Source organism: Urocitellus parryii, chromosome 4 (genome assembly GCF_045843805.1).
Source record: "Urocitellus parryii isolate mUroPar1 chromosome 4, mUroPar1.hap1, whole genome shotgun sequence".
NCBI lineage: Eukaryota > Metazoa > Chordata > Mammalia > Rodentia > Sciuridae > Urocitellus > Urocitellus parryii.
Window position 1 is genome coordinate 208,434,191 of NC_135534.1, and position 25,854 is coordinate 208,460,044.

At 62.1% G+C, this 25,854-nt stretch overlaps 1 protein-coding gene across 1 annotated transcript; it reads left to right on the plus strand.

Annotated features, from left to right (window-relative positions):
• Window positions 1-8,510: 8,510 nt before the first annotated feature.
• Window positions 8,511-25,854, plus strand: Dbh (dopamine beta-hydroxylase). Its single transcript, XM_026395518.2, has 12 exons — window positions 8,511-8,858; window positions 11,201-11,347; window positions 13,407-13,664; window positions 14,444-14,620; window positions 15,107-15,209; window positions 18,638-18,804; window positions 20,881-21,024; window positions 21,317-21,355; window positions 21,899-21,958; window positions 24,220-24,347; window positions 24,750-24,909; window positions 25,723-25,854. The coding sequence occupies exons 1-12, from the start codon at window positions 8,511-8,513 to the stop codon at window positions 25,852-25,854; spliced, it is 1,863 nt and encodes a 620-aa protein (XP_026251303.1).

Sequence of the window (25,854 nt, forward strand, 5' to 3'; positions counted from 1 at the left end):
GCGGCTGGGTTTATAGGCAGGTGCCACTGGACCCTGCTGGGATCTATATTTTTTATAAGGCAAATATGGCAAAATAGACACATGTGAGATCTGGTGAACAAGCCAATACTTGTCCTATCTTTCTCTGTATTTTTCTTATGTTTGAAATATTTTACAAAACAAAGAAGGCAACCAATGGTGTTCCTGATGGCCACAGATGACCCGGGCTTCACCCTGTTTAACTGGATATTCAGGTTCCTCTTGCTCTTCCGTATTCCTCTCTTGAGCTCAGGTCTTGTTTCCCTAGAACGCACCCTCCAGTCATTCTTTCAGAAAGGAGGGTGCTGCAACCTCCCCGAGCCCCTGTGTGGGGACTGTTTCTCCCTCGTCCTCCAGCTGGAGTGCTGCGTCTGGGACAGCAGAGTCCGTGACATCCTCCAGATGTCTGCTTGGAGGAGTCTCCTGTCACCAGAGCTGCCAAGAAGCTGACGGGGTCTCGTGTGCAACCCCACGGGGACCTCTCCCCTGCTCTCCCACCTGGGCTCTGGGGCCTGCTCTCCTGCTCCCTCTCTGGTTTCAGGCTGGCTGGGCAGGGGCCACCCAGAGTCTTGCTGGACCGCCCTCACTTGCTGGGCACCTGGTGGCTTCAGGGCTCTGAAACCAGTGCTGGTGGTCGGCCTGGGGAGGCCCGGCTGCGATCCCCCCCCCCCTCGGGACGGCCTGTGCTGGGTGGGGCTGCTGGACCCTCCCCTCCCCCCTCTGCCCTCAGTGCTGGGCTCTGCTCCTCGCAGCACCTGCCTGGTCTCCTGCTCTCTAATTTGCTCCTCAATGTCTCCTTCTGCGTTCAGCCGTCTATTTTAAATCTCCATGACCTCTCATTAGCTCTTTGATACAAAAGCCCTTTCTTGCTTCATGAATAAGATAACCGCTTATCTCTCCAAGGATAGCAATTATACTTATTTTAGAGTCCCCTGTGATTCCTGCGGCATCTGGGGGCCGCCCCTCCTCCGGGGCTCTCCTGCCTGTGCGTTTGGTTGTGCGGGCAGGGCAGAGTGCCCCACTTTTCACTTGAGTCCTCTGTCCATCTGTCCATCCGTCCACCTGACTATTCACTTCTGTGCTGCTTCCACGCCTCTGATGGAGGACGGGGAGGGACAGTCCTTCCCCCTTATTTGAGGTTTCACTTTCTGTGGTTTTAGTCACTCGAGGTCAACTAGAGCCCAAAAATATTAAATGGAAGTTTCCAGAAGTAGACCATTCCTCAGTTGACGTCTATGATTGTAGGTTGGTGTGATCCTTCTGTCTTGTCCTTGGTCATTATCTTTCCTGCCCCGATTCATCATCAAGCTTCGTCATCGTGTGTTTCTTGTGTCTGTAGAAGGACACACTCTGGGGTCCACACCACTGCATCTCGGACAGCGCGGCTGCAGATGAGGGGCCGGGCACGCAGCCAGGGTCCAGCTGCTCACGGGGGGTCAGTAGCTGCTGGGCCGGTGCCTGCCATGGTGACCACACTCTGCTCAGCTTGGGGTCAGGGGTTCTCTGCTGCATGTGTGGTGGGGAGGAGCCCCTGGTCGGTGGTCAGAGTCACCCTGACCTGTCCAGCCCCACATGTCCAGAATCTGCAGTGGTCTGCACATCTTCCAGGACGTGGTTTCCTCTGATTTTGCTTCTTTGCATCTTTTGGTGTGATTCATGTGGAAAGAAATCTGATTCGTTGAAAAGACTCTTTTTCACTTTTAAAAATCAATATCATTATGGATTTTTTTTCTTTAGAAACATTTTCTGACGCTGTAGGATTTGGGGAAAGGATGCTCAGTTTGTCCCCTGACTGAAGCCCCAGATGCTATCCAACACACTCTGAAAGGACACCCCCCCGGGGGCCCAGGACCCTGCCCTGGGGTCCCACGAGACGTGCTCACCTACAGGCCCCTGGAAGGGTGCTTAGAGGGGACCCACCGTGGCCTCAGCCGCGCCCCCACACGGGGACTGCAGACACTGACCCACGCTCCCGGACAACTGCACAGGCTGGCCCTGAAGACGTCCTGTCCCCTCTTCAGCCCTCAGCTCTTGCTGCCCCGCCCGGGCAGTTGTCCGGGCTGCTGGTCCTGACTGCCCTTTGCTCGGCGCCTGGGGCGAGCCTCCGCATAACTCCATCAGCAGTGGGGAAATTGGATCAGGCTGTGCAGGTGGCCGTCCCCTCTCCCCGTGAATGTCAGAGGCCCCCGGGCAGGGAGGCCAGCTCGCTCCCACAGCGCATCTCTGGAAGCAGATGGAGAGCCTCCGTGGGCCTTATTGGATTTGAGTTTATGGATGTGACGCATTTGATTGTCGCTGGAGGGAAGCGGCCTATCCTAGGCTCATTTGCCCATCGGTGAGGTGAAACCTACTTACCTGTCTGTTCCCTGGAGACACTGTGTCTTTGGCTGGTGGCAGGAAGCGGTGACCGGGCATTCTCCTCCAGACTGGGACTGCCTCTGACCCACGGCTCCTCTTCCAGGAATCCATTCCAGAGACACGCAGGGACGGGCATGGGGTGGGCAGGAGCTGCATCGTGCTCACTAACACTGTGACCCCAAGCCAGCCGTCACAGGAGCTCTCGTGGTGGATGGGCGGCCTGCTCAACTGGGGGCTGGAGAGCTGCTGAAGGGAGGCCCCACGTGACAGGCCTTCGTGGCACCCCAAACGAAGTGCAAAGGGCAGGCACAGCCCGCACAGGGGGCCACGCCAGAAGGAGCCACGGCCCCCAAAGGTCAAGAGCAGCGTGATCACGTGATCCAGCCGCCCAGAAAGGAAAGCGGGGATTCACAGAGGTCTGTGCACAGCCCCGTCCGCAGCCACGCTCCCCGTCCACATTCACCATGGCCAAGGTGCCTGTCCCAGATGGTGGTCCACCACACCCAGGGTGTCAGCCTCCAACAGGAAGGAGGTCCTGCCATCGGCCACCACAGACATCCCACCCAGGGAACCAGCTGGTCACAAGAGGACGAGTGCCCCAGGACCCACCCCTACGAAGTCCCTGGAGTTACTGAGATCACAGAGACTGAGGTTGCCAGGGTCTGAGAGAGAGGACGAGTTGGCAAGACGGAAGCTCTTCGTGGGCCGCACCTGGTGAACGTGGGCTTAAAGTTAAGAGGCTGCTTATCACACTCCGAGCTCAACCTGAGAAACAAAGGAACAGAAAAATCTAAAAACCAAACGGAGGGAAGGACCCTGAGAGGCAGCGCCTGCTGTGTGGCTGTAGCCGTTGCACTCCAGGGTGGGTGTCCCTGCCCTGTAAGTCCAGGGGACAGGGGAGAGGTGGCGGGGCTCACCCCTGCCTCTGTCACTCCCACTCCTCGGGGCTGAGGGGCCGAGGTCCACGCTGCTCCTCCCCCAGGCCAAGGCTGAGGCTCTGCCCTGCCGTGGGACCTCGTCTCTGCCATCAGGTTTCCAAATCTGGTCGACCCAGACCCCGTGGGAGGGTGGCTCAGGAGACCTCTCAGACCTAGTCACTGAAGCCTCCTTTCTTAGCTTAAGCTGTGGGCAGGTCAGGGGATCTGGGCTGGGTGGTACCAGGCCTCATGCCCAGGGCCAGGTGAAGCTCAGCTGACCACATCCTCTTGCTGGGCTGGGCGGGGTGGTGCAGCCCAGAGCCCTGAGCTGGGTCTGGGCCCTCATTGGACTCGCAGCTTGGGCCAGCAGTTCACATGACCCCTGCCCACTTGCTCCCAGGCTGTGACCAGAGCTAGAAGGTCCTGCAGGGAACTGCCCAGGGGCTCCGGAGGCCTTGCTGCCCCCTCCTCCTCCTCCGCCCGCATTGGTGCAGGAACACCTTCCCACTGCCACTCGACGGTGTTCTGGGGTCACGGCCACCATCCGCTCCCCTGCAGGTGGATGCTAAGGGTCGCACTGTTCTTGTTTGGGATGTGGCGATGCATGGGGTCTCTGTGGGGACTTGGTTGGTCAGTGCATGAGGACACCCAGAACACACATTGCTGTCCTGGGAAGAGCAGGTGGCCATGCTGGACCTGAGGGGTGGGTGGGGGGCTGGGAGCACTGGCCCCCAGTTAATCCTCCCCACGTGCCTCTCCTGGCCTGCCTCAAGACCCCCTGCACCCCTGGGCTGGGCTGGGCTGTGCTCCAGGCAGCAGGCTGGCACTGCAGGGCTGCCCCGTGGGAGGCCTGGGCCCCTGCTCCAGGCCAGCGCGTCCCCTCTCCTCTGACCTCTGCTTCCACCCTCACGTGCCCTCCTCTGGCTCTGGCCCACCCACCTCCATCTTTCAGGGATCCTTTGGTTCACCTGGTTGCTGGGATAAGCCAGGATCTCGTCCCACATCTGGTCCTCGGTCAATCACATCCGCAAAGCCCCCGTTGTGCTGTGCGTCACCTCTGGGACATCACCTGTCTGCCTCGCTGTGCACTGGAGACCCAGCAGAGGAGGCCAATCGTAACGTTTCGGGGTGGCCCTGGTGCCCTCCAGCCCCCTGCCCTGTTTGGCAGTGTGACAGTGACAGAGGTGCACTCGGAAGGACAGGCTCGGTGCTGTCCTGAAGGTCACCTCACAGCTTCCAGCCATGAAGAGGTGGCCTGAGCTGACAGAGGCTGGTGGGGGCTGGGAGGCAGCCCTGGGTGCTGGGAGTGGTGCTGGCAGCACCAGGCCCCCACCCCGGGCCCCTGTCTGCCTCACCTGGTCAACAGCAGCTGCTGGCAGGATCCCGTTTCCTAGACGTGGTCTGGATAGGAGGTGTCCCCCAAGGGCTCAGGTGGAGACCATGCAAGGTGAGAGCCTTGACCCCACCGTGCACCAACCCCCTGGTGGGGACTCCCTGGGAGGTGACAGGGCAGGTGGGCTGTGCTGGAGGAGGCGGGTCCCTGGGGGCATGCCTGGGGGTGCATGTCTTCCCCTGGCGAGTGGAGCTCCACGTCCTGAGCTGCTTTCCCCCACCACACCCTTCCACCCTGATGTCCACCTCATCTGGGCCCAGAGCAGTGGAGTCGGCCCACCACGGACTGAACCTCTGGAACCGCGAGCCCAAGTAAAGTTTCCCTCCTCTAAAATTGTTCTTGTCTCATCTTCCGGTCACAGTGGTGAAAACTGACAACTACAGACCAGAGAAGTGAAGCTCACCCTGCGGGGACGCCAGGTGAGGGGTGATGGCCGCAGGGCTCTGCTTGTCCCTCCGCCCCGTGCTCTTGGCTGCACTCTGTGGAGGGTGGCTTGAAGCTCTGGCCCGAGCCCCTCTCCCCGTCCTGGCAGTGTGGCGGCTCCCAACAGGCCGTCACGCCCCTCCCCCCAGCCGCCCAAGCCCAGGAGAGGGGCCGCTGACATCCTCATGGAGAACCACAGGGAGCAGGCCCCGCGGCTCTGCTGCGTCCCCCGGCCCCGCAGGCCTCTGCGCCAGTGTTCCCCCAGCCGCCTCTGGCCACCTGTCAGAGGAGCTGTGGGGACAGCCGTGCAGGCTTCAGGTCCACCTGCCCTGTGGTCCCCCCACAGACCTCAAACACAGACAAGGCCAAGCCAGAGGACATGCTGGGCTCCAGCCTCCCACACATGGACAGCAGAGTCGAGGTCTCGCAGGCAGGAGGGCAGCCTGGCGCCCTGACCCTGGGGCCCAGGGGTCCTGGGTCCCGCCGTGGGCTCTGAAACTGCAGAGGCTGGTTCCCATGGAGTGGCCACAACACCAGTTCCTCTGGGTGAGTGTCCCCTTTCCCTCCAGGTGCTACTGCCCACATCCCTGGCCCAGGCCCTCCTGCCAAGCCCACTATGCCCAGTGGGTGCCCTGGCCCCTAAGTCTCTGGCGGTGGGACGTTCTGTGTGTCCACACCTCAGGCCACCAGCATTTGTGAGGGGCACCGCCTCATCCTGGCAGCCCCCTTGGACATGCTTCCTGTTTCTTTCACAGCATGGCCACTGGCCACTGTGCACAGGACAAAGGGACACAGCCAGTCCTGAGGGAGAGGCGCTGCCCTAAGCTCCCGTGTCTCTTTGTCCTGCGGGGGGGGGGGGTTCCTGTGAGTGGGGGATGCCGTCCTGGCTGCTGCTGCTGGGAGCGGGCTGTTGGGCCTGCCTGGCTCGGCTCCCCACCCAGCCCTCCACCGCGGTTCTCGCCGCCCACAGTTGGGAAGGCAGCCGCAGCCGGCCTCACGTGGCACAGTCGGTGGGGATTACAGCTCGCAGGCCAGCAGCATCAGAGGGAACAGCAAGGGCTTATTAAGACGCTGAAATTGGTTCTAAATGAGGTCAGCCGTTGATGCACCGCGGAGGGGAGCCAGGCGCTGAGCAGCAGCAAGCAGGGTTTACTCCCTGACGTGGTGACAGTGACACCCTGGGTGCCACCCCCAACCCATCCCCAACCCATCCCGCCCTTGAGGGCAACTTGCTCCTGACCAACTGCAGCAGCTGCTGGGCGGCCGCAGGGTGGGGGAGGCAGGGGAGGACCCCCACTGGGGCAGGACCAGGGGTCCCTGGGGCAGGCAGGTGGGGGATGTGGACAGGCCGAAGGAGCTGTTTCCTCCCAGGTCAGGTTGCTCCTCGTCAAGGTCCCCGGAGCAGGAAGGGCAGTGCAGGTGGAGGGTGGCTGCTTTTCCCCGAGGCTGCACTTCTGGCCTCCCTCCTCCTGACTCCAGCAGAATTCTTCTGACCTTGGCGGCCGAGGCGCACAGCCCCCTCCTGCTCAGAGCCACTGCCTTGGGGTCCTGGGCATGGGCACCAGGACTGCCCTGCCCTGCCGCTGATAGCTGTGTGACCCAGGTGCATAGCTCCCTTTTCTTAGGGTCCACCTCCTTGTGTGTCAGATGGGGACAGTCACAGAACCAGGCTCCTGAGGCCAGTGAGGATGAAGCACAGCCGTGCAGGCCCGGTCCCTGCTTCCTGCTAATTACGGGGACTTGATAATTGTTACTTCTGAAATCAGCTGAATCATTTCTGTCAACCCGGTTCTGAGCTGGAGAAAGAATGCTTTTGAATCCTGTTAAAAATAAATGTGTGCGCGGCACTCTGCTGTTTACTAAGAGCCGCGCTGCACGAGACTTCCCTCCTGAGCTCGGCAACCGTTGATCTGGTATCAGGCCCGTGCTCCACCTGGCTGGGTTGGAGGGAGCCGGAGGGAACCGTGATTCTTGATGCTCAACTTCCTCACCTCCAAGCGGGCAGAGGCTCTGGCTAGAAATTCCTCTCCAAGAGGGCCCAGCTGGGGCCCAGGAGGGCCGCCTCGCTGCCCATGAGATAGATGGCCTAAGGGCTGACGGTGAGCTGGGCTGGAGCTCCCACTTCCTGTGCAGAAGGGCACCTGCCTGCCCCAGGAGGCCGCGCCCCACCTCACCGTGCCTGTGCCCCACAGTTCCCCACAGTGTTCCTAGGGGAAGTCTAGAACTTTCTCTAAATTTGACGTGCGTTCAAGAACATGAGCTCATGGCACAACTGGATTCACCCTGGGGAATATTTGAGGACTTAAAGTTAGGGGCCATGATATCAATGTGTCCCTAAGGAAGGATTCTTTGCTTCTCCAAAGAGGAGAAACGGGAGGGGAGGAAGTGAGGGAGGGGCGCTCATGGCCCTTTGGAGACACCCACCTCCCCAGCCCAGTGCAGGGGGCAGGGCGGCAGCTGGTTAAGCAGAACTCCCTGGAGTGACAGTGTGTGCCCATCTACTCTGCTCGAGAGGGACGGGACTGAGCCAGGGCAGTGGGGAGGCTGACACTTGGGGCCTGGGCAGATCTGCACAGGGCTCTGTGGTTGGCATGGGAAAGAGTCAGCTGGCCTGAACGGGGGCAAATTCAGGCCAGGTTTGCTCTGGGCAAGAGAAAGGCGTGGGTTGGAAGGTCCAGAGACGGGGAGCAGATCTGTCCCTCACCCTCCTTTGCTGTCCCCTGCTGTCCGCCCATCCCCCAGGCGTCCCCTCTCCATCTGCCTCAGAGATGCACCTGGGCTGCCTCCCCAGCACCACACCCCAGGCCAACCTGCCTCCAGGGAGCACCCCCTCCTGAGCAGCCCTGTTGCCAGCTGGAGCCGGTGGGGAAACAAGGAGACAGAAGCGGGGACAGCCGGCCCACAGCGCGCCCAAACACAGACTATTTGGGGACTGTCTTATTTTTAGTTTGGAATCTGCCCACCCCACAGGACTGGAGGAACCTGTATTCCACTGGGCCAGGCCACGGCAGCCAGGGGCTTGTCAATCACAGGTCACCTCCGCCTGCTTGTTCAGGGTGGGGATGGGACCAGACAGCCCGCAAGGTGGTCAGCAGTGCCCAGCCAAAGGGTGTCCAAGGCCTATGGCCGTAGGGAGGAGCTGCTTCCTGGACAGTTCTTCAGAGACGATTCAGAAGAACATCAGCTGGTCAGCTTCGATTCCCACTGATGATGTCCATGTGTCATTAGCGCCAATTAGGGGATTGTGGAGGCAAAGCTTTTGGCCTGGGGCACAGGTTGGTGGCAGGGCCATCAGGACAATTGAATTCCCACCAGACAAATGTGATTACGGGTGCAGCCTGGGCCCACCCCCACAGGGCCAGGGCATAAATGGCCAGGTGGGCTGCAAGCTCTCCCCAGCCATGCAGGCCACCAGCCGTCGGTGTCGCTGGGCCAGCATTCCCGGCCCCAACATGCGCGAGGCTGCCTCCATGTACGGCACAGCGGTGGCCATCTTTCTGGTCATCCTGGTGGCCGCTCTGCAGGGCTCAGTGCCCCCAGAGAGCCCCTTTCCCTACCACATCCCCCTGGACCCCGAGGGGACCCTGGAGCTCTCATGGAACGTCAGCTACGTCCAGGAGGATGTCCACTTCCAGCTCCTGGTGCGGGGGCTCAAGGCTGGGGTCCTGTTCGGGATGTCGGACCGCGGGGAGCTAGAGAACGCTGACCTCGTCGTGCTCTGGACAGATGGGGGCCGCTCCTACTTTGCGGTAGGTCTCCTCCCTCCTGGCGTTCGGACCCCTCCCCTCCCCAGCGCCCCCGACCTTCCTCCTGGCTCCCCCTCCTTGGTCCAGCAGAGGAAGGCTCCCCACTGCCTCTCTGCCCTTGGGCTCACTCTGGTCTGGGTGGGTCTGTGTCCCCTGCTTAGGCGTCGCGTGGGGACACTGACTTCAGGATAAAATGGGAAAGAGATGCTCTCTATGGCCCTTGGCTGCTCACTCCAAATATGGGGTGTAGCAATCCCAAGGAGGTAACTGCAGCTGGAGGAGTCACGTGCCATCGCCACCCCACCTGTGAGCACAGCCCCACGCCTACACCACACCTGAGCACACCCCACACAGGGGCCGGGCCCACGTGGTGGCCTGTGGTAGCACAGCCGGTGGCCTGAGCCGCACATGGGGTGTCAGAACGGGAGCGGACACCATCCCCACTCCCAGTGGGGAACCAGCCCAGCCAGCCAAGCTCAGGCTGTTGGGACGGGTTCATGGCCCCATCCATTCAAAAGTCACCTCTACTCTTGCCTTCAAGTGTGGCAGAAGGGGACAACCCTCCTTCAAACTGAAGTGGCCATTGGGGCCCCAATAGGCTGCAGGGGTCTCCAGAGGAAGGGGGAGGGGGGCTGCCAGAGGACGGGACTGGCCACCAGGACCTGCAGATAAGCCCAGCTGGCTCCAGGACCTCGGCACAGGGGTCAGAGCACAGGGTGGGGGGGCCCTGCCTGGATCTGAGCTGCACAGCCAGCTCCTGCTTGGGACAGGAGCTGGGGGAGGCTCATCCTCCATGGGTGGGTCACAGGAGCTGCTGACCAACACCCCTGGGGGGGGCTCACCCCGTGCATTCCTGCAGCCCGGCCTGCTGGCCAGCCACACACACTGGCCACTTCCCAGGTGAGGCCAGCTGGAGCCATTTCCTCAGGGTAGAGCTGAGCTGCATGGTGGCCTGGGTCACAGCCCATCCTGAGCCACAAGCCCTCTAGGGGAGCAGCTGAGCCCTGCTGCTTACAGTTTGTCCTGGATCTGGGCGCAGGGCTCCTTTCTCCAGGAGCCACACCTGCCGCGTTTCCCAGCTATGGGGGACCAGGAGCCTCCCCTTTCTGTGCACCACCAGGTTCATCAGCACAACAAATTCGTATGAAAGCGGATGTGAGACTCGGGCTCCTCCCGCAGCAACCTGTTCACCTGGTATATTCTACATTTCCAGCCTCTGCCCAGGTCAAGCAGGTCCTCCTGCAGGTGACAGGGCCCCACGCAGGGGCTTCACTCTGCTGCTGTCCTTTAGGAAAAACTGCAAAGTCTGTCCTTCTCCCTCCCTCCCTCCCTTCCCTCCCTCTCTCCCTCCCTTCCCTCCCTCTCTCCCTCCATTCCTTCCTTCCTTCCTTCCTTCCTTCCTTCCTTCCTTCCTTCCTTCCTCTCAAGGAAATGAAGAAACACGCTGTAGCCCCGGATGCAGGATTAAAAAGAAACACAACCAACTCCTTCTGGCAGGGGCCCATGGCCTTCTTGAATCCAGAGAGACCTGCTTGCTGGGGAAGGTTCTCCCCTGGTGCACTGCTGTCCCCTGCTCTGGCCTGGAGCCCATGATGTGTCCCTGAGCCCTCCAGGGCCAGGGGAGCAATGAGGGAGGGAGACGGGGCCAGTGATCCAGGTTCCCCTTCCCCCTGGGCCTCAGTTCACCCTCTCCAGGCCAGGCTGGGTGGGCATGGGTGAAGTGAGAGATGCCTCGGGTGCAGTATTTGAGGTGGCACCTGCTCTCCTGCTTGCCTGAGTCGAGGGGCACCTGGAATGAGTGCCACCTTAAATGCTGCACCTGGTCCCCCTCTTCCTCCCCATCTGTCTCTCTCCTCCTGGGCCCCATGACCCGCCCCTTCTAGAGCAGTGGGAGGTGGCCTGTGCCCTGGGGGAAGCCTCAGGCACTTTCTTAACAAGGCAGATTCCTGGGTCTCACCCCAGGGTCCAGGAACCTGATTCCCAGGGTGGCATTTGATAACCCAGATTCAGGGCCACAGAGGAAAGAGGAAGAGGGTGGAGTGGGGCTCAGCCCTAATGTCCCCAGGCAGAAGTAGATTTAGAAAGTGGTCGTGGGGACCAGGGGTGTGACTGAGTGGTAGAGCACTTGCCCAGCAGGCCTGAGGCCCCGGATGTGACCCACAGAATCATTTTAAAAAAAGGAGAAAGAAAGTGGATGAGGCCCCCAAAGGGAGTGAGTGGGGAGCGGGGCCCAGAGGCTCCCCAGCCCTGCTGCTGTGTCCCTTGGATCTGCCAGGGAGGGCAGCGGGCTGCTCTCTGCCCAGCCGATGGGCTCCTTCCTGCTCAGCCTGAGCCTGTTTCCGCAGGACGCTTGGAGTGACCAGAAGGGGCGGATCCATCTGGACAACCAGCAGGACTATCAGCTGCTGCAGGCACAGGGCACCCCGGACGGCCTGGTCCTGCTCTTCAAGAGACCCTTTGCCACCTGTGACCCCAAGGACTACCTCATTGAGGTAGGGAGGCCCTAGCCCAGGAGGGTGTGGGCTGCAGGACCACATCTGCATCCCAGGATCGGGCTGCCAGGTCTCCTCCTGCGAAGTCTGGGGCCTGGGCTGTCATGCTTTGCAGAAAGCCAGCCGGGTGGCCCCAGTCCCCGGGTAGGTCAAAGCAGTGTGGGAGGGTCCTGCTCTGCTGGCAGCTCCAGAACCCTCAAAGAAGTAGCTCTTTGGGGACACATAGCAACGTGCTTTCTGGACTCGGGTCTTCCCACAGAGCTCTCGTAGAGACTAGATCATGCACCAGGGATTTCTCCCTGGCCCATCGATGTCAGGTGGGATTCTGGGAAAGGCCCAGGAAACCTGGCTTTCCAACCCGCCCTGTTGACAGCATGTTGTGGACTCAGGCAGGCCCTTTCTCCACCAGACCTCCATTTGCCCATGTGTGAAAGGGATGGGGACGGTGTGACCACATCAGACCTGGCCAAGAGTCCAGGGCCAGGACACAGATCTCAAATACTGTGTGTTCCTTACATTGCTCCAAGAGCCCCCGTCAGATAAAGGCAGTCCCCCTTGCCCTGGAAGACAAGACCCTTTGACTTGCTGGTCCACTCCGACATCCACCATCCTGTGAATCCTTCAGCATGGGGGCGGGGGAGACGGCTGGCAGTTTGTGCCCAGGTCTTGATTTACAGAGGGGCCGCTAGTGCCCTAGCGAGGGAGATGTTCCTGCAGTTCCTGGGGAAGGGGCCAGGACGGCGTGCTGGCCTGTGGGGAGCATCAGGCCTGGTAAAGGCAGAAGCAGGAGCCAGGAGAGGGCCGGGCAAGGGCCGGCTGGACCTGGCAGCAGCCCAGACTGCTTTAGTCGGCTGTTGCACGCTGTGACCAGGAGACCTGATGAGACACACTAGGGGGAGAAGGTTATCTGGGGCTCTTGGTTTTAGAGGTCTCAGTCCATAGGAAGCCAGCTCCATTCCTTGGGGCTCAAGGTGAGGCAGGACATCATGGCAGAAGGAGGTGGCAGGGAAAAGCAGGTAAGGACATGGCCACCAAGAAGCCGAGAGACATTGGGAGAGAGAGAGGCCCTCTCAAAAAGGATAAAACATAAACCCCAAAGGCACAGCCCCAGTGACCACCTCCTCCAGCCACGCTCTGTGGCCTACAGTCACCCCGGTTATCCCCACCAGGGGACTAATGCGCTGGCTGGGTTGAGGCCCCACCGCCTGACCATCCCACCTCCTGACCATCCCACCGCCGAGCTTCCTGAACTGTCTCCCACTTGAGCTTTTCGAGGACACCTTATATCTAAACCATAATAGTCCACCCTTGGCCCCCAAAAGCTCACGCTTGTCTCACAATGTAAAATGCATTTAGTCCACTTTCAAGAGTCGCCCCAGTCTTCAGAGTTTCAGCATTACCTCAAGTCCACGTCCAAGGTGTCCCCGAGACCCAAGGCAGACTTTCAGCATGAGCCCCTGTAAAAACCCAAGGCAAGTTCCATGGAGCCAGTACTTAAAGGCACCCAGTGAACATTCCCATCCCACAAGGCAGAAACAGGGGCATGGAAAGAGGGGACAGCACAAAAGCAAGACCCAAACCAGCTGACCAAAACGTCCCTCAGCTCCACCTCCACACGTGACCTGGGGCTCTTCTCCCCGCTTTGCTGGCTGCAGCCCACCTCCTCCCTGAGGGCCCCCTCTGCAGATCCCTGGGGCTTTTCTGGGCAGACGCCCACATCACCTGGCAAACCTCTGCCTGTTGTCTTCTTTGCTTCTCTATTTGTCCCTTTGCACACATTAATTCCTCACAGGGACAAGTGAGTAGTTGTCCTCACCTCTGAAGGTGGATAGCACGTGGGTAGAAATCACACTGCATTTGATGCCTGGTGCTGACAGGAGGTTCTGGGGTGGTCAGCTAGAGCCAGGCAGGGCCCCAAAGGTCCTATCGTCTGCAGAGCCCAGAGTGAAGCACGCCCCCTGGTGAGTGTGGCTGGGCAGGGACATGCCTCCCCTGTGGTGACCAAGGGCCCACTCTGGGGGCTGAGTGGGCGATTGACTGGGCCTTGTCTGGGCTGCAGGATGGCACTGTCCACTTGGTATATGGGATCCTGGAGGAGCCGTTCCAGTCGCTGGAGGCCATCAACATCTCAAGCCTGCACACGGGGCTGCAGCGGGTGCAGCTCCTGAAGCCTGAGGTCCCCACCCCAGCGGTGCCCGCGGACACACGCACGATGGAGATCCGTGCCCCCGACGTCCTGATCCCCAGCGAGGAGACCACGTACTGGTGCTACATCACCGAGCTGCCACAGGGCTTCCCTCGGCACCACATCGTCATGGTAGGTGGGGTCCTGCCCGCTCTGCCCCGGGGCCAGGCCCCAGCAGTCTAGCCTGGAGGGCCGCGTCCTGCTAAGCCAGACCTCCCAATGCCTGGGCCTGGGGCCTGGGCTTCACCTCCTGTAGCAGTAGTCATCCTCTCTGGTCCCCTGTCACCATCACCCCACCCCTCCCCGGGCGGGAACAAATAAACCAGGGTCTCGGTTCCTGCATCTGCCCTGGGTTGGGAGCTGCCATCCGGCTCTCTCTGTGCCAGGCCACCTCCTCACCCACGGCAGGGCCGCTTTGCTCAGAGCCCAGTTGCTCTACAAAGGACTCAGCACGGTGATGACCATAGCGATCCACAGTGGGCCGTTGGCCTGGTGGGGTGGCCGGGGCTTCCTCACAGCAGTGACAAACATCGTCACCTGGGGAAGAAATGCAGCCTGGAGAGGGGCATCCAGAGTCGCATGCACGAGTGGCCGGGCCGTGTAGCTGGGCCTGGGGGCAGGCCCTACTCTGGGGACCCTGACTCCCCATGGAGCGGCATGGCCAGCGTCCTCGCCCAGACGTTGTCCCATACACGAGGACAAAGTTTTCCTGTCCCCCGTCAGGAAGCGGTCCCTGTGGTCCAGCCCTCTTCCCTCCAGCTCCCTCCTCAGGCTCTGGACGAGGCTCTGGGAGCTGTCCCCTCCCTCGCCTTCCACAGATGGGCAGGTGGAGGCCCGCAGAGGCCATTGGGCGGGAGAGCGGGTGGGAGGTGTTGGGCTCCGGGGGCTCAGGGTGGCCTGTCCGTCTGCAGTACGAGCCCATCGTCACCGAGGGCAATGAGGCCCTGGTGCACCACATGGAGGTCTTCCAGTGCGCGGCCACCTTCGAGAGCTTCCCCCACTTCAGCGGGCCCTGCGACTCCAAGATGAAGCCCCAGCGCCTCAGCTACTGCCGCCACGTGCTGGCCGCCTGGGCCCTGGGCGCGAAGGTGAGGGGCCCACGCCCAGCAGCCCGTCCTCCCTGGGCTGGATCCTGCTCCCTGCACCTGGGCTTCCCAGTGCTGCTGCCCCAAAGACCCCAAGAAGGGGGCTGTTGGGTGCTCCTGAGGCCACGGGTGGCTGAGCCCCAAGCAGCCCCCGGTGCCCATAGGAGGCCTGAGCCCTCGTTCCTCAGGGGCTGGGGCTTCCTCCGGCCCCAGGCACTTTTCCCTGCTCCGTCAACCTGGGACCTGAGTTGCTTCCCCTGGAGTTCGGGGTGTGGGCACAGAGTGGCCCCAGGGTGGCTGGAGGCAAGTGGGGTCTGCCTTTGTCAGTCCAGAGCCTGGCAGGTCCCCGTGGGATGTCGATGGCAGCAGGTGAGGGTCACCCTAACCTAGGGTCCGGCCACACCATGCCCCAGCTCAGACCCCAGCACCTCAGCAGGGCTGCCCCGCTGTGGGTCCTCCTCCTCCGTCTGACTGTCCCCCTCCCCACAGGCGTTCTACTACCCCGAGGAAGCTGGCCTTGCGTTTGGGGGCCCCGGGTCCTCCAGGTACCTCCGCCTCGAGGTCCACTACCACAACCCGCTGAAGATCCCAGGTAGGAGCGGAGGGCGTCTGCAGGCCTGCTCGGCCCCCCCCTGAGCACTGGGGCTGGCCGTGCGTCCAGCCCAGACAAAGTGTTTGTGGCATGAGCAGCATGCTCCTAGAGGCACCCGCCCCAAGGCCCCCCAGCTGGGGGGCCTGTTGCCCCACGTGGCAGCCCTGCCCCGGGCCCTGTGCCCTCCAGATGGCACATTCCAGATGCCCAGGCTGGGAGGTGTCTTCATCTCCACTGTGTAGATGAGGAAACCAAGGATTCTAGATGCAAGGACTAGGGGGCAGCGAGCAGGACCAGAGGACAAGAGGTCTAGTCCATGCCCCAGCCCTGGCCACACAGCCTCGAGGCCAGCCTGGTTCCCAGGCTGCCTCCGGACAGCGGGTCACTGGGATGCCAGGGTGGGGGCAGCCAGGCCGACACAGACCCTCTCCTTGCTCCACAGCAGAGCCAGAGGCTAGTTTGGGGTGTCAGCACTAGTCCAGCATTCAGGGGCAGCAGGTCGGGGCCTGGGTGGAGGTTCCCTGGAAGTCCACCTTCTTGAGGTTAGAGGCAGCTCAGACCATCAGCTCCCCCATCCCTGACCACCACTGTGACTGAGGTCCTGCTGGTACCCACAGGCTATGGCCTTGGCCTCTCTAGAACAGGCTGGGCCAAAACAGGGCACCTGGCCATGGCAGGGTGACAGGACATTCCAGGGTCGGCAGTGGTCCCCGCCAGAACCCTGTAATTGCCCCTGACTGCTGGGAGACACTGCCTCCAGGGCTGTCCCCAGGGCAGGGTCCTGGTCCCTGGGGGCCTTTCTGATTGTGCTTCTCAAAACACACGGGAGGCAGAGCTGTCGAGGGTGTGAGCAGGCAGGGAGCGCCTGTCCACGTGCGCACACACCAGGGAGGGCCGACGGGGCTGGCTGGAAGGCTCCCCACTGCCTTTGGCAGGCAGGGGCTCCCAGCCTGGGGTTCTGCTCCTGGCCCAGAGGGCGGCATAGGTTTGGTAGCAGGACACAGTGGGGGCAGCTCAGTTGGTGCTGTTGAGCTTCTCAGCACCTCGACACTCAGAGGCCAAGTCCTCGTGGTCCCCCGGGGAGGTAGTCTGGGTGGGATCGCATCCTCCAACTTGTAGGGTGGACCTGAGAAGGGAGGAGGACTTGCCCTGGTCATCCCGCGAGGAAGTGACGGCAGGGGATTGAGGTCCTTTCCCAGCTCACGTCCCGGCCGAGACCCACGTTGTCCAGACTGGCCCGGAACCGTGTGGGCGGGACCACGCACCTCTGCCTCCTTCCTGCTTCACCCACGGGGTGCGTGCCTAGAAGAAGCAGACGATGCGGAGGGCCCCACGTGCACAAGGGGCTGTTTCAGACTCGGAGAGGAACCTCAGGAAAGGAGGACACTCTCCAGGAGCTTCCAGAAGGAGATGAGACAGGCACACGGGCCCACGCAGCGGGGAGGCACGAGCCAAGTGCGAGGAAGCCCACGAGGATGAGGTCCACGTGCGGGGGAGGCTTTATGGTGTCTAATACGGGCCTGGCTTTATGCGGAGAATCTCCTTACGGGAAGCAGCCAAGGGCTGCATTCCAGAGAGGGAAGGGTCTGTCATTGACAGGGAGACTGCTAAACAGAGCATGGGGGGAACACAGCTGGTCCAGCCTGGCTCAGAGCCGAGCTGGGGCAGAGGGTGGGATCTGCCTAACCGCCCTGTGCCTGAAGGTGGAGCAGCCAGAGTTGACCCCTAGGATGGGAATACCCTGGACACCATATCAGAAGCTGAGCAGATTTCCTTCTCCCTGTCGTACCAGCATCATCCACCACATGTAGTTCCTTTCCCTCTCTCCGCTCTCTTTCTCTCTGAATGACACTTATTGTCATTTGTGCCAGTGAGGAACAGAAATACCCTGATGGATGAGGGCTGTGAGGCTGGGGGACGTCCGTGCACCCAGTGCTCCCAGCTGCACACGCAGGGCTCTCTGCCCCCGCTGCGCTATCTGCGGCGTGCACAGAGCAGACACGCGGCTCAGGCCTTAGCATGATACGGGATTTATTGCTCATTTAAAACCTGAAAGCAAATGGATTTTCAAAAACTCCTTGAGCATCAGGGAAGTCTGTCTCCTCCTGATTATCGGGTGGTATTTATGGATCCTTTGCCAACATAAGGATGTTCCTGTCACCCTGTAAATCTGGAGATGGGCTGCTTTTTCTATAAATATCAAAATCCCCAAATTATCTCATTATTTAATCCCCATCTGAATTTTAACCCACCCCCTCCCCCTTTGTGTTATTATCCTCTGATGGGCTCGGGCACAGACGCAGGAGCGGTTTGAGTCTGGCTGGGGGCGGGCGGGAGGGAGGAAGGGACTGGAGGGGGGCCCTGGCTTCCCCAGGGAGCTGGGAGCAGGGACTGGTCCCCAACACCTGCCCTGCAGCCAGCCCGGGCTCTGGTCCCAGCCCCGCCAGGGCCTCCCATTCAGGATCCATCCTGTCTCCTCACGTGCACGTGGGGACAGTGACTCTGACCAGTGACAGGACAGTGAGGACAGTGCCTGGCCTGGGAGACAGTGGCCCTGCACCCCTCTGTCCTGCTTTCTCCCACCCAGAAGTGCATCTGCACAGGGACCAGCAGAAGGCTGAGAGGTGAGGCCACTGCCTGCCCAGGGATGCCCCTGGGGGCTAAGGCTGTCCACCAGGCTGAGGCTGTCCACTGGCCTCTCCCGTGACTGGAACTTCCTACGTGGCTGCATGCTCATTGAGAGACGTGTCCCGTGACACAGAGCACCCCGTCCACACCCCTTTCCCACACACCAAGGGGCACCAAGCCCTGGGGCCTCTCCTGCCCATTTCTGTTCCTACCAGTGTCCAGGGGAGTGGTCTGGCCACCCACCCGTGCAGCCCCAGGTCAAGGCCCTTCACTGTCCAACTTGCCCAGCGTGGCACCCTGGGAGGGGGTGAGGGCTGCTGCAGGACTTGTGGCTATGTGGCTGCTCCTGTGGATCTAGCATCCCAGACCCCTGCCCACCAACCCCTTCCCAGGGAGTCCAGGGACTCGCCAAACCTCAGAGGACCCCCAGGTGCAGGCAAAGCAGTCAGGAGACACAAGGTCTACTTGGGAAGAGGTTCCGACTGTGAGCCCTGTGGACCGAGTGAGGCTGGAGGCACACGTGGACTCACGGCAGTCCCGCCCCGGCCCAGGCTCCTGCTCAGGACCCCCCGGCCAGCCGTCACCCCGGAGCACAGTGACGAGCTGTTTGCACATGGTGTCCCACGTGTGCACTGGGACCCTGGGTCCACAGGAGTGGGAACAAAGGCTGGGCTCTTGGCAGGTCGGGCAGGGTCAGCAGGCGTGAGGTGTGGCTCTCCTAAGGGCAGCTGGGGTCCTAAGGGTGATCTGTGCCCAGGGCTGCTGAGAGGCCTCTGCCAACCGTGTTCCCCTTCTCCTAGGCCGGCGCGACTCCTCGGGCATCCGGCTCTACTACACAGCCACGCTGCGGCGCTTTGACGCAGGGATCATGGAGCTGGGCCTAGTGTACACACCCGTGATGGCCATCCCCCCGAAAGAGACGGCCTTCGTCCTGACCGGCTACTGCACAGACAAGTGCACCCAGCTGGTGAGTGGGGCCAGCAGGGTGGCCAGGGTGGGCGGCCGGGTACCCAGGTTCCCAGATCCCCAGGGTGTTGGTGCATCTGCATCTGCCTCCCCAGCACTGATGGGGCTCTGCCCAAGCACCCAGGTCCAGGTGCCCACATGCCTAGGTGCCCGCATGCCCAGCTTCCATGACCTGCACTTTAAAGTGTGCTTTCCTTTCATGAGGAGGCCCCCACACACTCACCACCAGGAACGCAGGTGATGTCCCCAAGGACGAGCTCTCTGCACCCTTCCCGAGATGCCCTCACCGCTCCTCGTGCCCTCCGGGGCCTTCTCTTACATGTTGGCTCACACCCTCAGAGGTCACGGGAATGTACAGTCTTGTTTTACATTTAAAAAACATTGATTCCAGCGGCTCAGGAGGCTGAGGCAGGAGGATCACAAGTTCAAAGCCAGCCTCAGCAATTTAGCAAGTCTCTAAGCAACTTGGCAAGAGCCTGTCTCAAAATACAGAATAAAAAGGGCTGGGTTGTGGCTGGGTGGTTCAGCGCCCCTGGGTGGTTCAATCCCCAGCACCAAAAAAAAGACAGGAAAAAACATAACGCCGCGTTGAGAAGTTGACAGTAGTTTATGGATTGCTGGGTGATTGAGTCCTGGGACTCGCCTTCAGCCTCTGGGTAACACCCCGGCCCCCAGTGGGAGGCCTCTCTAGGAACCTGACCAGAGTGGGGCTGGGAGGCGGCAGGGCACCCAGCATGCCCCGGGCTCTGCGGGCTCAGGGCACAGGCTGCAGTGAGTGCAGCAGCCCCGAGGCCCGGCCCAGACTCCCTCGCCTGCCTTCCTGGGCCTGGGCTGGGCTGGGCCCGCGTCTCACCCACAGAGAAGCTGCAGGGACATTTCTGTGTGTGGGGAACGTGGGTCAGAGGTCAGACTCCACCTGCCCTCAGAACGCATCTCCAAAGGGCTGCAGAAAGCCCCTCCCCAGGCTTTGGCCCACATAGGAGACGCCCAACCGACATGTTGTCGATCTCTTGAATGTCTTCCGGCCACCTGGGAGGCGGACATGGCAGTGCCACTCAGCGTCCCTCCGGGCCTCCCAGGGCTGGGCCTCCTTGGGCCTGTGCCCTCTGTTCTTTCTTGGAGTCTGGGCTCCCAGGCTTGGCCCAGCTTCTCCCACGGGCCTGGCCTCTTGCCACCGCTGTTTCTGGGGGCTTTTGGATAACGGGGTGCCACTTCACAGTCTGTTGTAAACATTGGACTCTGCTTCCCAGTGACTGGCAGGTAAGTGTCCTGGTGCCCACTTCACAATGGGGGAGACCGAGCCCCCAGCAGCCCCAGGGTGAGGTGGGAGGCAGGTCTGGGTGACTCCAGGGTTGTGCCTCTGGGAGGCACCAGCTTCGAAGTGGCAGTCACAATGATTTCCTGCCCTGTCTCGCATACTGTCTTCCACCCCCAAGGTCGCCGTTGGGGACATTCCTTTCCCTGTCTGTAGAAGGCTCTTTGGCCTCGGGCTGGCCTCACCTCCTCAGAGTTCAGTGGGCAAAATGACCCGCAGCCCTGCCCACTGTGGGGGGCTGAGGTCCCTGGGACCCCTCTGACCTGGAGACCACCCGTCCAGCCTCAGGAATGCAGACCGGCCTTCTCCCAGAGTGTCCAGGTGGAAGTGACCCAGCTCTTTTTGAAAATCACGTCTATGTGGATGGCTTCCTGACGCTCTCAGAGTGTCTTGTCCCTCCGGGGCCACACGCCCGGCTGTCAGAGCCTGTGGTCTAGACACCTGTAGTCAGGCAGAAAAGCCGAGAGGTGCCCTGTGGGGACGCCATCCCCAGGAAGCACGCTCCTTCCTGCACCTGCACAGACCGGCACCTCCAGCCAGTGGACAGGGTCAGGAGGCCAAAGGGTCCCCGGTGGGCCCTGAGGGTCCCCAGTGCTCACAGCACTGCAAGCACACAGGTCTCACTGATCGAAGGGCAGGGACAGTGGCCAGTGGCAGCAAGACAGGAGACCAACCCGACCAGAGGAAGAGCCAGACGGAAGCCGAGAACGCGTCCTGCCCCGTCGGGCCTGGGCCACGCCTGACCGCTCCTCCCGCCCGCAGGCCCTACCTTCCTCGGGGGTCCACATCTTCGCCTCTCAACTCCACACACATCTGACCGGGAGGAAGGTGGTCACCGTGTTGGCCCGGGACGGCCGGGAGACAGAGATTGTGAACAGGGACAATCACTACAGCCCTCACTTCCAGGTAGGGACACTCCTCCTCCCGTGACCGCTGAGGGCCGCCAGGCTGGGGCATCTTCCCCAGCCCCTTGGTGTTGGTCTGGGGAGGGCCTCTGCCGTGGGCCTGAACATGCCACCAGGACCAGGGAGGGACACGTCCTGGACAGCTGCCTTCTGGCCCCAGCCTCACCCGCTGACCAGAGCCCACACTTAGCCAGGCCTGGCAGCCCTGGGGAGGCCGGATCAGAGCCGACCCCCGGGGGGAGGTGACGGGAGGAGGGCCACAGCCCTCTGACGCCCCCTTCTTCCCCTGCCAGGAGATCCGCATGTTGAAGAAGGTTGTGTCTGTCCACCAGGTGAGTGCCCGGGCAGGCTGGCCGGGGTGCGGGGTGTTTTCCCTGGAGGAGGGAGACCGACGGCGATGGGGAAGGGAAGTCCACAGGGCAGGGCAGGGCGCCATGGGTAGCATGGGACCTGGGCCACCTCAGGTGGGACACAGGGTGCTGCAGAGAGGGCCTCAGAAAGGAACACTGAGGGCACAGAGGGGTGGGTGTCCTCCAGCCTGGTCAGCAGAACCCCAAGTCCACAGCTTTCAGGCAGAGGTGAGGGTATTGAGGTAGGACGGCTGGTAGCACCCAAGGCAAACCCTGGCCAGGTGGGGACTTGGGCTGTGAGGTGACCAGCCAACCTGCACGCCCCTGGGCCAGGCCCTAGCCACAGCCAGGCCCTGACCACACCCCTGAGGGCTGGCATCCACAGGGACACTCAGATTGTGCTCCCGTGTGCAGGGCTTCCTCGTGGTGGGCAAGTGGCCCACTGACTCACACAGGGGTGGGCCACATGTGGGCCCAGCGCCTGCCCCCAGTTGGCGGTGCTGACCCCTCACTGGCTTGTTCCAGGGAGACGTGCTCATCACTTCTTGCACATACAACACAGAGGACAGGAAGCTGGCCACCGTGGTAAGTCCCCCACTCCCAGCTGCTTCCTGACACTGCCCCTGGCCGAGTCCCACCTCCTCCAGAGGGAGCGGGTCCCTCCCTCTCCCCTTCCATCAACCCCATTCTCAGTCTGGTCCCAGGCCGTGGCGTCGGCAGCCCAGGCAGTGTGTTAGCTGGGCAGACCTCGGCCGCGCCAGCCCCTTTGAGTGGGGAATGTGGTGGTGGCGCCAGCTCTGCCCGGCACAAGCTCCGCTGGCTGCCAACTCAGAGCTCCCACAGAGGCCGTGTGTTGGCACCTGTGTGCCCGGCACTGGGCTGGGTGTGGGAGGAGCCAGGAGCCCCTGTGGGGCCGAGTCCACCAGGGCACCAAACCACTGGCCCTAAGTGACACGCAGCATCATGGTAGAAACAGAAAAGCAGAGAGTGGCCCGGGAGCTAGGGCCACGGAAGCCTCGCCACCAAAGCAGCACCAAACGGAGACCAGAGAAGGTGGAGGTGGCAAGGTGGAGAGGGTGGTGGCAGCCTCCGGGGGCAGGCCGTGTGCAGGAAGGCCCAGGGGACGGAGACGGGTGGAGGGCGTTGGCCGGGGAGGGTAGAAGCATGGACGGGCGTCAGAGGGCACGGGTGACTGGACACTGCAGGGATGTGAAGGACTCATTCTGGCGGGGCTGTGGGCAGCCCGAGGAGGGGGAGCAGCTGATGGGAAGGACCGCCTCAAGGCCAGGTGAGACGGAGGCGAGAACGTGGCCTGTGCTGGGCAGGCGGGGCAGTGGGTCCAGCAGGCTGGCTTGACATGGCAGCAGGCAGGACTCATCCATGAGTCCCGAGGTTCAGGGGACCAGACCTGGGTGGCATCCCACCCGGCACCTGAGCCCTCGACTCTGCCCCTGACCCTGATGCAGCAGCGCACGGTCATTCCATCTCTGTGACTAGGTCACAGCTGTCTTTGATGGCATCACGGAGCTGTAATCCACCGCCACACCACTCGCTCACATAGGTTCCCGATCCAGTGACCTTGGTACAGCCCCCGACACCCCCAGCCATGCCCACAGCCAATGTTAGAGGCCCCCGCCACCCCAGAAGAAACTCACCCTGAGCTGTCACCCTGCAGGCCCTGCCCAGCTCGGCTACTCTACTTGCCTTCTGCCTCTGGAGTGGCCAATCTGGGCAGTTCTCGTAACTGGCCTAGGACCACGTGGCCTCTGGGCCTGGCCTCCTGCTCTGGGCAGTTTCCAGTTCTGTCCATGTTGCAGGGCACTGGGATCCAACAGAGCTCAGCTTGCCCATGCTCTGCTCCCACGAGGTGGCACGTCACCGTGATGTGTCCGTCAGTGGGTGGCCTTGTCCTCTCCACCCTTACTTAGCAGGAGTCTCTGCTCCGTCCTGGGAGCCACAGAGGCCCAGAGCGGGAAGGCGCTGGCCCAGGGTCACGGACTGAGGTCTGCTGGGTCTAACCTGGGCCCTGAGGCTGTGCTGCTCCTGCCACACCCTCCCTGCTCCCTCTGGATCTGGGGACAACTTCTCTGGGTTCAGGCACAGCTCAGAGGCCAGGGAGCTTTGCAGGCACCCACCGAGGCTTGGAGGTAGCCGCCTGCTCTGGGGCAGGGCTCTGTACCTCACATCAGCAGCTGGCGTGGCTCCAACACGTCCCACCTGCTGGGCTTCACGAGGCCCGGCCCTAACGGGGCAGGCTGTCCTGTGCCAGGCAGCCTCACACCATGTGCCTCTAGGCAGGAGCTCCTTGTGCACTGGACAGTGAGCGTCCAGAGGCAGAGTCGTGCAGGTGAGGGCTGGGCAGCTGGAGGCCAGGAGAGGCTTCTGGCCACTGTCAGAGTCAAGCTGTGGGAGTGACCGATGGCCAGTGGCTGTTGGTGGTGAGAAGGGTGCTCCTTACTTGCTGCCCTTGCTAGAGGCCCCAGGGACAGCTCCTGGCCACCATCCTGCTGCCAGCCCAGGGCTGCCCCTCGTCCTCCCCGAGATCCGCTACCTACAGCCATGGACGGGCATAACAGCAGCCCTGTCTCCGGCCTCGTTCCCCTCATCAGGGCACCGTCACCACTAGTGTGGATTTACTGATGCTTGCTGGGCTTGTTGGTCGCCTGCTCCTGCCAAGGAAGGGAGCCTGTGGGGCGGGACTTTGTCCCCTGTTCCATGGGGTGGGGGTGCGCTGCCCGACACTGTGCTGCCAGCAGGTGCAGATGCGGGCACAAGTGTGCATGGGAAATTGCTGGGGACCACAGGCAGGGTGACAGCCAGGCTGACGGGTCTCCTTGGCCTTGCAGGGCGGCTTTGGGATCCTGGAGGAGATGTGCGTCAACTATGTGCACTACTACCCCCAGACCCAGCTGGAGCTGTGCAAGAGCGCCGTGGACCCCGGCTTCCTGCAGAAGTACTTCCACCTGGTGAACAGGCGAGTGCCGGCATGCCCCGGGGCTGCTGCGGGGACCCTGGGGACCATCCTGGGGACCCCAGGCACCATTATAGGACCGCTGGGGACCGTCCTGGGGACCCTGGCTTCCTGCAGAAGTACTTCCACCTGGTGAACAGGCGAGTGTCCTGACTCTGCCCCTGGGACCGTTGCGGGACCCAGGCTGGTTCTTGGAGCAGGCTGGCACTCAGGAGGTGCCAGTGACAGTGACAGAATCACTAGTCAGTCCCCTGGCTGCGACCAGCTGGTGCAGGCCAGGGGCAAGCCCACTGCCAGAGTGGAGGAGCCAGGACACTGGGCTGGGGAGCAGGTGGCATGGGGCCACCAGCGGGCCTCACCTGCGTCCTGCGGGCTCCCTGTCATCTCCCGCACTGTCCCGGCCAGGTTCAACAGCGAGGACGTCTGCACCTGCCCCCAGGCCACCGTCCCGCAGCAGTTTGCCTCGGTGCCCTGGAACTCCTTCAGCCGCGACGTGCTGAGGGCACTCTATGCCTTCGCGCCCATCTCCATGCATTGCAACAAGTCCTCGGCCGTCCGCTTCCAGGTAGCCCCGGCCTCTCCACCTCCAAGGCCCACCAGCACCCGCCACTGCCCACACCGTGCGCCCAGGTCTCCCCAGGCCCGAGGAGGGCCCCAGCGGGCGAGGGGCCTGCACCCCAAACAGCTGACTTGAAGCACTCTCAGGAGGGACGGAGAAAACTACCAGGGGACAGGCCAGAAGGACGGACAGACAGCAGGGAGCAGGGTGCCCCTGGGAGACAGCTGATGTGGGGTGTGAGTGGGCACCAGCAGCCTCCCACGAGCTTAAAAATACAGCGCTGGGGGCGGGGGAAGCAGACACCCCAGTCTGCAGCCCAAGCAGGTTCCTCAGCAGAGGCCCACTGGGATCCAACGGCACCTAATTCATGCCCAGCCGAGCAGCCTGCGCCCAAGCTGCCGGCTGGGAGGCCAGGGCCATGCTGAGCTGGGCGCCAGGACATCTGGGAAGCCGGCCTCTCCTGGGGTGCTGGGGAGCTGGATTAACTTCTAGATCACATAATCCAGCACCCTGGGCAGGGCTGGCCGGCAGGGCGGGAGAAAACGCTCTGACGCGGCCACTCCTCCTTCGGAACAAGGCCTGGACCTCAGAGCCCGCATGGGGCTGGAGCGCTGCATTAGGGTGGGGATTACGTGGGGGTCTGGGGGCTCCTAGGCTCCCAATGGGGCATGGGGGAAGCATTCAACCCAGGTGGGCACCCCAAGGGCAGCTTAGAGGAAGGGGAGTCCAGTCTGGGTCGAGATGAGTGTGCGGGTAAGACAGGAAGCTGCTGGGCACCTGCCCGCCTGAGCCTCAGCCTGCTCTGTGCCTTCCTTGCAGGGGGAATGGGACCTGCAGCCGCTGCCTGAGATCGTCTCCACCCTGGAAGAGCCCACCCCGCACTGCCCCACCCGTGGGGCCCAGAGCCCCGCTGGCCCCATGGTGGTCAACATTGGCCGTGGCAGAGCTTGA

Excerpts from the sequence above, each read along its gene's own strand:
- Dbh (XM_026395518.2), top strand. The coding sequence starts at position 8,511 with ATGCAGGCCACCAGCCGTCGGTGTCGCTGGGCCAGCATTCCCGGCCCC. Across the intron at positions 8,859-11,200 it reads GGGGCCGCTCCTACTTTGCG|GACGCTTGGAGTGACCAGAA; the intron begins GTAGGTCTCCTC and ends CTGTTTCCGCAG. Across the intron at positions 24,348-24,749 it reads TACTTCCACCTGGTGAACAG|GTTCAACAGCGAGGACGTCT; the intron begins GCGAGTGCCGGC and ends TGTCCCGGCCAG.